Source organism: Achroia grisella, unplaced genomic scaffold, assembly GCF_030625045.1.
Source record: "Achroia grisella isolate CSIRO2021 unplaced genomic scaffold, CSIRO_AGI_Agris_v1 utg1090, whole genome shotgun sequence".
Classification (NCBI taxonomy): Eukaryota; Metazoa; Arthropoda; class Insecta; order Lepidoptera; family Pyralidae; genus Achroia; species Achroia grisella.
Genome location: NW_026712574.1, coordinates 675,721 through 689,411, shown reverse-complemented (window position 1 = coordinate 689,411; position 13,691 = coordinate 675,721). Strand labels below are relative to the sequence as shown.

General features: G+C 34.9%; 1 protein-coding gene across 1 annotated transcript in view; it reads left to right on the top strand.

Annotated features, from left to right (window-relative positions):
* The window catches only part of LOC131848551 (thyroid receptor-interacting protein 11-like), a 70,969-nt gene that overhangs the window by 615 nt on the left and 56,663 nt on the right, over window positions 1–13,691 (top strand). The window contains exon 2 of the mRNA XM_059198467.1: window positions 9,767–9,820. Coding sequence (XP_059054450.1) covers window positions 9,767–9,820 — 54 coding nt within the window. The remainder of the gene's footprint in view (window positions 1–9,766; window positions 9,821–13,691) is intronic.

The following is a 13,691-nucleotide window of genomic DNA, read 5'->3' as shown; positions in this document are numbered from 1 at the left end:
CTAGATTTACATTATTAGGCTTTAATAAACTAAAAATTGTACACAACTATTTGACAGATAAAATGTAACTAAAATCTTCTTATATTTGATGGCTTCATGACACAACTATAGTGGTATTATGAAATTAATATCAAGAAATACTCTTTATTGTTCCTCTCATATAACGTACAGTTACATAAACTAATATGTATACATAATAACATATAATAATCAAGACAGATGTAACAATATGCTGTTATTATACTTCTATTGACCTTATTATTCACTGAGCTAAAGCAAACTGTGTGCCGAATAATCTAGCAGTATCTAATATGTATTAATGTATGTAATTGTTAGGTTTAGTAATAAAAATTTGCATGCATACGGAGAGAATATTACACGCTGACTGCTTATGTCACTATAGCTTAATTGATTATGTATATATCCGTCTGTAATGCAAATAAATGACTTACTTACTACTTACTACTTACCTATAATATATATAGATAGATATTTACTTTATTCACATCAATAAATACACACACATATATATACTGCAACACAGTATTATTCTCATTCGCTTCGTTCTTGTCAGAACGGTTGTGGTCATTATGTAGTGGGATGTGAGGCTGATGTCATCCACCACATGACAGCTCTCCATTTGTCTCTACTGTCTGCCATTCTGGTACACTCGTGGAGTGGACCACCTATTGCTGCTTTGATTTGGTCGGTCTATTGCATGGGTGACCGTCCACAGGGTCTAGTATCATCAATTCCACCCTGTATGACAAGTTGCTATATGGATGCGTCGTTTTTTCGTGAGATGTGACCGAAGAAGGTAATAATGTGTGATTGTGTTATTGCTGATAGTATACATAAAAGAATATAGTATACATATATACTTTCCTTTCCTCTTTCTTTACCTTTGTTGTAAAAAGGAAGTAACTCAGTGCATTGTTTGCTCTGGGACACAAATTATTGGTTCTTTTTAGTTATAATAATAATAATTCTCATCTCCTCTCCTTAAGAGGGGAGATGAGAATTTTTGGATAATAATAATAATAATAATAAAAGCCTTTATTTACTGTTAACATTACGTTACAAATTTACAGCAGAAACTGTGGTCCTGTTAGTCTATAATTTAGTAATAATTATTTTTATTTTTTTTCACATCTGAATATCAACAGTCTGTCATGTGACATAGGACTCCTCTAAGTATTTCCATAGGGTTCGGTCCCTTGCACTCCGAGTCCAAACTTTCCCTGCTACCTTCCTGATGTCATCTTTCCATCTTTTGGTCTGTCTGCCTCTGCTTCTTTTGTGTCCTTTCGGGTACAACTCTGTAATGTCTTTTGTTCATTTTGGTATTTTTTCCCTAATAATGTGGCCTGTCCACCTCCACTTCATTGTTTCAATATTTTTAAATTTAGTTTTTTCTTTTATTTTACTACTTTTACAGTCAAAAAATTTTTACTTCATACATACAAAATAAGTAAAAAAGAGGGACAGTTACTGTTGTTATTTCTTTTCTGTGCATATTATCTAAAAAGTGCTTTAAATGTATACAATTGAAGTGTCTGTTTGTATTTACAAATTAAGAGCTTCTCACTAAATGCATATAAAGTATAATATATCCGTCATACTTATGAATGGGTGCTGCTTGGGAGGATTGGATTGTTCGGGTTACAAACACTGAGTAGATTGGTCACTCTATTCTCCCAAATTCAAATTTAAAAATGAATCTGTATTATAATACTTATTATTTTATACTACAATTACTATAGTAATCATGTACAATATTTATTTGAAAAGAATACGAGCTGAGTTTCTCATCAGTTCTCCTCATCTCGAAATCATTCTGAACTGACAGTAGATTTGACATATCATAAGAGTCTGTAATAGATGAATAAAGATATTTTAAATTTGAATTTGCCTATATGGTATTTACACCAAAAAATATTGTCCGTCTGTCTGTTTTGCTAATCTCTGAAACGGCTGGATTGATTTTGATAGAACTTTCACTCGCCGATAGCCTCAATTACCCCTTATAATATAAGATATTATAAGGAGCAATTTTGGCTAATTTAACTACTGGACCTTGGAGAAAATCCTACCTACATGAATTATTATATAGATATTAAAAAAAACAGTCCGAAGCTAAGCAGAACTTGTGTTATGCATACTAGATAACTGATACAAAAGAATACTTAGGTTTTTTTGTAGATACATTAGCTTGGGACTAGATGGCGCTGTGTGAATTTTCACATACATTGGATTCAACATTTAAACTCGAAAAATATTCTGAAAAGGAGATTAAATTTTGCACAGGAGGGTAGCTGATAATTAATATATATATCTATAATAATAATATAATAATAATCTCAGGACAATTCACACAGCGCCATCTAGACCCAAGTTAAGCTAGCTAAAGCTTGTGTTATAGGTACTAGACAACTGATACAAATACATAGATATTTTTTTTTCGTAAATACATACATATTATACATAGAAAACACCCAGACCGATACAAACAATCATACTCATGAATACAAATGTTTGTGCCGTGCGAGGAATCGAACCCGCGACCATCGGTAGTAAGGCGGTGTGCTAAACCGCTAGACCACCGAGGCCGTCATTATTACATAGTATAAAACAAAGTCGCTGTCGTTGTCTGTCCGTTGTTTGCTTAAATCTTTAAAACTATGCAATGGATTTTGAAGCTGTTTTTTTAAATATATAGAGTGATTCAAGAGGAATGAATTATATATATATATATATAATACATGTACAACCGTGCGAAGTCGGGGCGAGTAGCTAGTAAAACATAATAATAAAGGTGACCAATTCATACAGTGCCATCTAGTCCCAAGTTAAGTAGAGTTTGTGTTATGGGTACTAGACAACTGATATAAATATAACATACATACATAATATACAAAACACCTAGGTTGACACATCATAATAATATTAGAAACGCGACAGTTTGTATGTATGTATGGATGGATGGATTTTTATCACTCTCTGACGCAAAATCTACGGAACAGAATTTGATAAAACTTTACGGTAATATAGATAATACACCAGTAACATATAGACTATAATTTAAAAAGATATATATGTAAATTGGGCGAAATGTAATGATAAATGTCAAGTAGTGTGATGCAGACGAGTTGCTCAGTTCGGCTAGTACAATATACATACCGACGCCGTGGTAATATCAAAACGTTATATAAATAAATAATGATAATATCTCAGGACAATTCACACAGCGCCATCTAGTCCTACGGTACGCAAAGCAAGTGTTGGGTACTAGACTACTGTTATAAATACGTATCTACATCCTCAGACCAAAGTCGTATCCGTCAGGCGGGAGTTGGCCTTCAGTTGCTTCATAAGTCCTTCCTTTGATTTGGAGTGCCATCTGCATTCGTCTCCTATCGACCGGTGAAGCTGTAAAGGCCAAAAGCATTAGAGTAGTCCGAAAAAAAGTGTTTGTAAATACATACATATAACAGGCAGAAAACACTCAGACCGATACAAACAATCATACTCATGAATACAAATATTTAGACCGTGAGAATCGAACCAGCGACCATCGGAAGTAAAGCGATGTGCTATACCGCTAGGCCACCGAGGCCGTCAAATAAAACAAGTCTCACGTAATTTTCTTTTATCGAAACCGTTCACAGGCAGTATGCAGATGTCCTAACTTACACGCCCTCTATTTTCTATCTGCACTTTAAATAAACATAAATATTAGGATTAACGTCACCCCTATATATAGGGGGATAAGGTTCAATATAACAAAGGCTGTCTCCCCAAGGGGAGTTGACCGTATAGGGTAGATAGTGTTATCTGTTTGTAGTACGTTATCTACTGATAATGGACAGCTTTTTGTATGATTCTATGTTGGAATAGGGCTTTGCAATATGATCGGATGGAGTTTTAAATGGCCACATGATTGTTATAATTAATAATATAATAATAATAATATCCATGCAAAATTCATGCAGCGCCATCTAGTGCTAAGTTCAGCAGAGCTTGTGTTTTTGTACATACATACATAATATGGGAAGGCCTCTAGCAAGGTGGACCAACGATCTGGTCAAGATCGCTGGAAGGCATTGGATGCGAGCAGCGCAGGACCGATCGTCTTGGAGATCTTTGCGGGAGGCCTTTGTTCATCAGTAGACGTCTTCCGGGCTGAGATGATGAAACAATCATTACATAGTATAAAACAAAGTCGCTGTCCCTGTCTGTCCGTCCCTATGTATGCTTAAATCTTTAAAACTACTCAACAGATTTTGAAGCGGTTTCTTTTAATAGATAGAGTGATTCAAGAGGAAGGTTTATATGTACAATACATGTACAATACACCAGGGCGAAGCGGGGGCGAGTAGCTAGTATATATAGAAAACACAAGATCAATACAAACATCATGTACCATGGCCATCTACTTCCAAATTGTTATGAGTAATAGACATTTTCATTCATAATTTAAGAATTGTGCTCTTGTCGGTGGAGCTCCCGCCACCTTCCACGATCTTCTATCAGTCCCTTTAGCTGTTGATACGACACGACTCCAACTTTTTCTTTAACTTGCTTGATATAGCTGTGTCTTGGTCTTCCCCTTCCTCTCTTTCCATCTATTTTTCCTTCTATAATGTTGTTAATTAGTTCGTCGTGTCGTATCAAGTGCCCCAACATTTTTCTTCGCCTATTCTCAATAATATCTATGATCTGTCTCTAGACATTACTCATAACAATTTGGAATATTAATATTAAAATTATTAATATTGATACAAATACTTATATTTTTTGCAAATACATACACAATTACATAGAAGACACTCAGATCAATAAAACAATCATACTCATGAATAGAAATGTTTGTAGCGTGCGAGGAATCGAACCCGCGACCATCGGAAGAAAAGGTGTTAAACCACTAGAACACCGGGGCTGTCAATTCCTAATTTAGTTATAATAATGCCTCATAAAATAAGTATATCTAGTGCCCCCCAGCGTAAATCGTTAGTGCAGGCTGGTGCACCATTCCATAATCATCCATAAAAAAAAATTACATGGCCTGCGCTGACGCTTTACGCTGGCTCGGCACCAGCGGAATATGGATCCCAACTCAGAAAAGTCTTAACCCTTTTGGATGAGGTTTCTAGTATTTTATTGTTGTAAGCTTCACTGAAAGTTTAGTATTTGTTTTATTCCAATTGGTTTACCAAAAATGTTATACGAGTATAAACTCGCTGGCTCAGTTAGTTAACAAATATGAAAGAATGAAGAGAGAATCGTTATTGATGATAAGATAGCCTCAGTGGTCGAGCGGTTAAAGCACAACGTACTTCCGATGGTCGCAGGATCAATTCCTCGCACGATGTAAACATTTATATTCAGAGTATGATTGTTTGCATTCGTCTGGGTGTTTTCTATGTATATTATATATGTATTTACAAAAAAATGTATCTATATATTAATATCAGTTGTCTAGTACCCACAACACAAGCTCTGCTTAGCTTGGGACTAGATGACGCTGCGTGAATTGAGTTCAGTTATTATTATTACCTACCAATTCTAGTACATACCATGGAGCTAGCCGTATGTATATTAGTCACCCTCGTTGATCATAAAGAAAAACATGTGGATTACTTTTTTAATCTATTAAATTAACTATAAAAAAAAATGAAATACTATTGACTCCTGCGTTAGATTCTTATCATCATTTCGGACGTTGACGAATTGCAAAGACAATGGGTCTAATATTTTTTATCATAGATTTGTCATTTGTTTTTTTATAACAACTAGTCCCTAATAATATTATTGGCGACCTCGGTGGTCTAGCGGTTTAGCACACACACTTAATTCCAATGGCCGCGGGTTCGATTTTTCGCACGGTACCAACATTTGTATTCAAAAGTATGATTGTAGCCATACCAGATCTGCTCTGTATCCTGTAATTTCACTACCCTATCTCAACAAAGGCTGGAAAGAAAGCTGCTTGGTTGAAACAGGTGAACACAGCACAGCATCTGAGTAGAAGCTTCTACTGTACCCAACTCCCGTCAGTTGGGGGGAAAGGGGATTGTTAGCAATGTGAACTGATGATCTTATTGCTAGCAATGTACCATGTCAAGTTGACCTCCGCGGTTCCCCCTGGAAACCTTCTTGATAAATTCATGGTGAATTTACCACGACGTGCTAACTGACCTGACCTCATGTTCACCTTATCATCCTCCACAGGTGCCCCGCCAGCGTAGCCCGTTGGCGCTGGCAGCCATACCATTCCATTAACACGCAGTCTAGTTTTTTATTAAGTCTAAAAAAACAAATTAATATTTAGGAATTACTGAGTCTTTTTTTTTTTGCTAAAAAAGGGACCGTTACCTGTGTTTTTCCTGTGTTCTATATTTATTTTATTAATTTGCTTATTTATAATCAGATGCCCCCAAATGTCAAAGCATATTGAATATTCAATGTTTTAGATTAATTCGCCGCGATTCTTTTGTTGTGTTTGTTTGTAAAAGAACGGTGATATATTTCGGTGTTTCTTAGAAGTTTGTACCTTTTGTAAGTTTGAGCTTTAGATAGGGAAATACTATTAAAACCTTTATAACTTGTTGAAAGACGTTTGAAAGCTTGTCCAGAACCGAATTAGGTTTTTTTAAGCAGTTAGAATGGCAAATGAACAGTCAGTTCACCTGTAGGTAACCGTTGCATATATACATGAACAGCACTACGGACATCACGTTATCATGTGACATCGTGATACCAGTCATGCGTTGCCGTACCTAAACATTAAGAGGTCATGCTTCTTACCCTGTAATTTCACTGCCTCATCTGTTTCGTACAACCATATATTACTTTGTGTGAGAGTAAATCTATAGTTTTTTAAGTTCAAAGTAAGTTCATCCGGACATTAATATGTTTGTACGAAATTCAAAACATGCATATATGGTCAACTACTTTGTGATATGGTTATTTTCATTGTGAAACTTATAGCTGTATAATTCTTGGTCTCGTGCACGCACGTAACTTTTTTACATAAAAACAAAACAACGTAACAGCCACTTACAATGCGAATACATTTCACTCTGACCTATTGGCAGCGCGCATTTAAATTGATTCCAAATTTGAAATTTAAAACCGATCCACGCGATTGGTCCGTTATTTTTTTAAAGTCTATCGATGACAAGTCATTATTCAGGCAACAGCTAATAAATAAATGTGCAGTGTTTACATATTGATAAATGATTTTCATCCTTTCTTTGTATCTGTCTCTGTAGATCTAGATTTACTGATTTAAAAGTACACTTCTATACTGTTTTAAGTTTGACGCGGTCATTATTTATAAGTATAATTAGTAAATCACGGGATCTTACCACGTTTTATATTTGTTGAGTTCCCGATATTATTAAGGTGAGTTTACCCGTGATCATGGCCGTTGAAACACTGCCGAAATATCGGGAGCTCAACAAAAAGAAAACGTGGTAAGATCCCGTGATTTACTAATTATATACTTCTATAACTCTTAAGGCAGGTGTTACATATGAATGTAGATGGTTATAAGGGCATAGGATGGCCGAAAAAGAGATGGATGGACTGTGTGAAAGATGATATGGTAAGAATGGGAGTAAATAACGAGATGACTGCGAACAGGAATGAAAGGAAGAGAAAAACATGTTACGCCGACCTTAAATGAATGGGATAAGAAAGATGGTGATGAAGTGAACACTTCTATTCTTGTAACCTTTCTATAGATATTAATGATTTTGATTGCTATCACTATAGTCGTAAAGGGGATGGACGAAAGGCGTGTGCATGTGGCAGAAATGCGAATGTTAAGATGGTTGTGTGGGGTCACCAGGAATGACAGAATAAGGAATGTGTATATACGAGGAAGTTTGAAAGTTGCGCCGGTTATAGAAAAGTTGCGAGGTAACAGATTGAGCTGGTATGGGCATGTTATGCGGAGGAACGAGGACCATGTCCTATGGAAAGTGTATAATATGAATGTGGATGGATGTAAAGGGAGGGGACGCCCTAAGAAAAGATGGATGGATTGTGTGAAAGATGATAAGAATAAAAGAAGATTATGTTTAGATATGACAACCGATAGAGAGCAGTGGAAGAGAATGACACACTGCGCCGACCACAAATAATGGGATAAAGGCAAGGTAATGATGATTGCTATCACCGTAGTGCTCTTCATGAGATGCCCGCAACGGTTACCGCTTACAATCAGGTAGGCCGTCAGTTTGTTTGCCATTGCTCAGTAGTCTAGCGGTTTAGCACACCGCTTAACGATTGGAGACACAGCTTGGACGATTATTTCAATTATAAATATTATAAATAATAATAAAGTAATAATAATTGTAATAATGCTAATAATCTATAAATTTAAATATGTAATATTAATCTAATTGTTATAATGTAGATATTAATATATGTAATTATTGGGTTTATTCATAAAATTTGCATGTCTACTGAAAAAAGGCATATTACAGCGCAGCCTGATACTGTCACTGGGGCTTTATTGTTATGTGCATATCTGTCTGTAATGCGAATAAATGACTTACTTACTTACTTAAATTCCGATGGTCGCGCGTTCGATTCCTCGCAAGGTACAAATATTTGTATTCATGAGTACGATTGTCTTATTGATCTGAGTGTCTTATATGTAATTGAGTATATATTTACAAAAAAATATTGAAGTATTTATATCAGTTGTCTAGTATCCATAACACAAATTGCTACTACATGATAATATAATTCTCTCTGAATACCAATTGAGACAGAATTGACCAGATAATGATTAAAATTGCGCGGATGTATGGATATGAACTTTCGCACACTTATAGTTTATATAGAGAAATTATCCAGAGAATGAAATAAAATTAATTAAAAATATTACAACTCACCACCAAGTATTTGACACACGCATATAGTATATATGTTTATTGTTAAACTCTCTGGTCACGTTGAGAATAGATTAAAATTGTTAGTCTTTAATATTATTTGTGTACTAGCTACTCGCCCTGGCTTCGTACGGGTGTACATGTAGTGTACATATAAACCGTCCTCTTGATAGCTTTCTTCTATATGATAGCAAAATATATCAATTACATTTTATTGACATTCAAAAAGTTATAATTATTGATCATTGTTATTAATTTATCTGTTAATTGGACATACTGCCACAATTTTATTTATTTTGTATAATGTTTTTAGGTCATGTAGTAGTCTGTAGTCTGTAGTCTTAAAAATTGTTACTGGATGTATTAACTGCCATGTTAAAGTATCCAATAAGTAGTGTAATTATTACACTAAGTATCATACTAGATAGATGATTAGATAGATAGATTAGATTAATTTGTCTTGGCATAAGTGTCTGTGATGGACCTACATGAATAAAGCTATATTTGATTTGATTTGAATCACTATCTAACAAAAACACGACTTAAAATCCGTTGCGTAGTTTTAAAAATTTACGCATATTCCTATGGATGTCCCTATGGACAGACAGCGACAGCGACTTTGTTTTATACTATGTAATGATGATCTTACTGAATGTTAAATTAATTACGGTTGTATTTCTACCACTGTCTAGTTATTATTATTTCTATTAAATAAACAAAATTAACCTTCTTTTGTTAGTAAATAAATATATTCTGCGAATGGACAGGTCAGACTACGGTAACCGTTTCATTGTTACGTAATGTAAAAAAAAGGATGTCCCTCGAATTGTGAATAATGGTATCCAATATTTTTGTCGTAGATTGCATCGTTGAAGAAGTTAACAGATGATTTGCAAACTTCGTTGCAGTCAGAGGTAAGTCCAATATATATTTTTTTAAATAGCCCGTAGAATCAACGGCGGATCCAGGGGAGTAGTCATGGAGGTCATACCCCCCTTAGCCCAGGACTTAGATGGACCACTAATTAAACATAATGAATTTATTTATATATTTTGTCACCATACAGATTTTATTATTTTTAAGTACAGTACTTAAGTACAATAATAAAATACCTACTTTTTACTTGTATCTATTGTTATCAAAATTAAATTATAAGTTCTTGACTTGACCACGACTATGTGATCCCCTCCTGGCGCCAAAGTTGGATCTGCTCTAACCCCGAGTTACATTTTCTTGTATGAGATGGGGTATCTGTATCTAATATTATTTCATCTGTGCTTTTACGAAGGACGTCGTCAGTTTAAGATTAATTAATTTATACATCTTAGCTATGAAGGCAATTTTTTATATATGGTTCTTCATATAGTTGTAACATATAATTTTAAATATTTATTTTTATAAAATATAGACACATGAAACCATTTCTAATTGTAGTATTTGTCACTTTATCTGTTGCCATTCCAGAGGTTTAAGGTGTCATGTACCCTGTAATTTCACTGTTATATCTCACCATACAGACAGACACTCAATTCGAGAAATGCGTAAACTCTAAAATATTCTTAATTTTAGTATATTTGAATAAATTCAAGTTCTATTTGTAAGCGTGGAAAAAACCCCCACAAACATAAAATGTAATGGATGCCCATCTGTATACTCTTTCCAATAAAAAAGCTGTTTTCAAATCGGTTTATAAACGACGGAGTTATGAAGTAATAAACACAAAAATAGTGAATTAATTGAGAACCTCCACCTCACCTCACCTTTTTTGAAGTCAGTTAAAATATTTTTAAATCACTATAACATGGTTTTTTCCTGGTCATTGAGAGCAAAAACTGCATATTGATAATTTAAACAAAAATGCTACCAATCTAAAAGTAAACACTCTTAAATAAAAAAATAAATTCAAATTAGTTTTTAAACGACGGAATTTGAAGTAATAAATATATAAAAAAAAACCAACTGAATTGAGAACCTCCACCTTTTTTGGAGTAGGTTAAAAATATATTTAAATCAGCCTAACATAGTTTCTTTTTTTTTTTGAGCTCCGACAGGAAACACTAAATATTAATGTTTTCAAACAAAAATGGTAATATAGTTTAATTTGAAAGGGAAGCCATACACGATACTTATCACGGGACCCACGGTCCGAGGTCTCAGGTTCAAAAAATGTATGCAAATCAAATGTCTTTAGGATTTATGAACACACTATCTGTGCCCGTGACTTCGTCTGTGTGGAATAGAAAAAACTCGTCAGCGTGGGTCAGTCACCTCATTCAATTTTTTAGGATTTATAAACACATAGCTGAGCCCGCGACTTCGTCTGCGTGCGTCCGCGTGGAATAGAAAAAACTAGTCAGGTTGATCAGTCTCACCTATTTTAGTCGGTAAACAGCTTGCTTTGTAAGCTGTTTCGGTTGCTGGGTGAGATTAGGCAGTGAAATTACAGGGTAAGAGGCATGACATCTCAGCCCGCGGGAATGGCAACGCATGATGTCCGTGATGCTGTTCATAGATATTAGCGACGGTTGCCACTATCATCCGGTCAGACGTGTGCTTGTTTGTTCTAATTACATAAAAAAATAGTAGTCACTCTATTTTCCCAAATTTGAGTTTAACTGAATCTGTATTATTGTAAACATGTACAACATTTATTTGAAAAGAATATGAGCTAAGTTTCTTGTCATTTCTTCTCATCTCGAAGTCATTCTGAACTGACGGTAGATTTTACATATCATATGAATCTGTAATAGACCTACATGAATAAAGATATTTTGAATTGAATTAAAGTATTGACATACTTCCAAGAATCCTTACTAATATTATAAATGCGAAAGTAACTGTATGTCTGTCTGTCGCGCTTTCACGCCAAAACTACTGAACCGATTAATTGCAATTTGGTACACAGATAGTTTAGACCCTGAGAAAAGACATAGGTTACTTTTTAATATCATATACTGCGGAAGGACATAGGCCATTTAATGCCAAAAGGGTTGTAAGAGGTTCTACCTCTTACAACCCTTTTTGCATGGGATAGAGAGGTTGTATGGAAGTATCGTCATTTTTAAAGCTGGAAACTTAGACCCTATTTTTTTTATTAAATATAAATAAATGATATTCTAAGTGTGTATAAATTTTAGTCTTAAAGTAAAATAGGAGATGAAACTTCGGAAATTCGTCATTTTTGAAGCTAGAACGATAAAACTTTTGTTTGGCTTTTTATAATTAGCTTAAAGTTTAAATAATTTGAAATTCTATCTATATTTTATTACTATAATTTAATATTATACTCCACGCGAATGAAGTTGCGAGAGCAACTAATATAATATAAATAATAAAAAATATGTAGTTACATTCACTTGCTTATATTTAACCAATAGTTTATTTATAACTCGTTCTCATCTCATAGTCAGACTACGGTTACAACGCTGGAAAATAAGATAAAAGTATTGATCCGTTTGTGAATAGGGATGATAAGGAGCTGTATAAAAGTTATTGATAAAAATTATATTGCTTTGTCCTGTTTGATACGCGTGCCGAGGCGGGTGAGTTTATAGTTATATTGTTATTTTCTATTTTCTATTCTATTTATAGCAACTATTCATAATAATAGGTTGGATAGCGGGAAGGGGTTTGTTAATGGGCCCCATTGCTAGCAATGTACCATGTCAGACCCCCATACAGTTCTCCCTGGAAACCATCACGATAAAGTCCCGGAAAAAAATTCACAATGGGCTAACTGATCTGACATCATCCCCTTATCATCCTCTACTGGTGCCCCAGCGTAAACCGTTACCGCAAACGGATAATTCTTCTCAACTATAGTAGACACCCAAATTGGACAGCAGCAGTGGACTGTTGTCCCCTTTGCTGGCAATGTACCATGTCAGACCATGCGATTCTCCCTGGAAACCATCATGATAAATTCCTGGAAAAATTTTACAATGGGCTAACTGACCTGACCTCATTTTCACTTTATTCTTCAATGGTGCTCCACTAGCGTAAACCGTTAACGCTTATAATTCTTCTCAATTGAAGTAGCCAGTTGAACTACATCGTAGTAGAAAGAATATGAAATTCACAAGAGTCCGAAAGATCCTATATTTAATGATTTCGAGTTTGAATAGCAGTTTGTCTTTATGTTCCGATCATAACTCAGACAAAAATGTAATTTAAACTGAGTAGGTAGAATCCAATACACTTGTACAAACACACAAACCTTATTCTTTTATGTTAGTCACTCTTATTTTGTATAGAGAGGCTTAAAATTCCAAAGACTATGTCAACTCGGTGACACGCTACATCCAAATAGTTTTAATTAGGTCTATTTTAGTTTTATTTATAACACTGGGCGGCCTTATCGCCTTTCAGTAATACACATTATATATCACAAGAGCCATTGCATCTCTATGCATTTTCTACGGAATATATCACGGTGAGTGTTCTCAGGAAATGTTCGGATTATTACCAGTTGCTGAGTTTCACCACCGTACCACCCGCTAGAAACTAAAATACCATCCTGATCATCTGGATCAATGGCGGTCCTCCATAGTGCGGTTTTATAGAGACTTCGCACCGCACAACCACGTTGTAGAATCACCTTCCAGCAATAGTATTTCAGAAACAATACGATATTGAAACCTTCAAGAAAAGAGCTTATTCCTTCTATAAAGGCCGGCAACGAACTTGCAATACAGGGGGTGTTGCGGGTGCTCATGGGCGGCGGTAATCACTTACCATCAAGTGAACCGCAAGCTCGTTTGTCGCCTATGCTATAAAAAACACAGG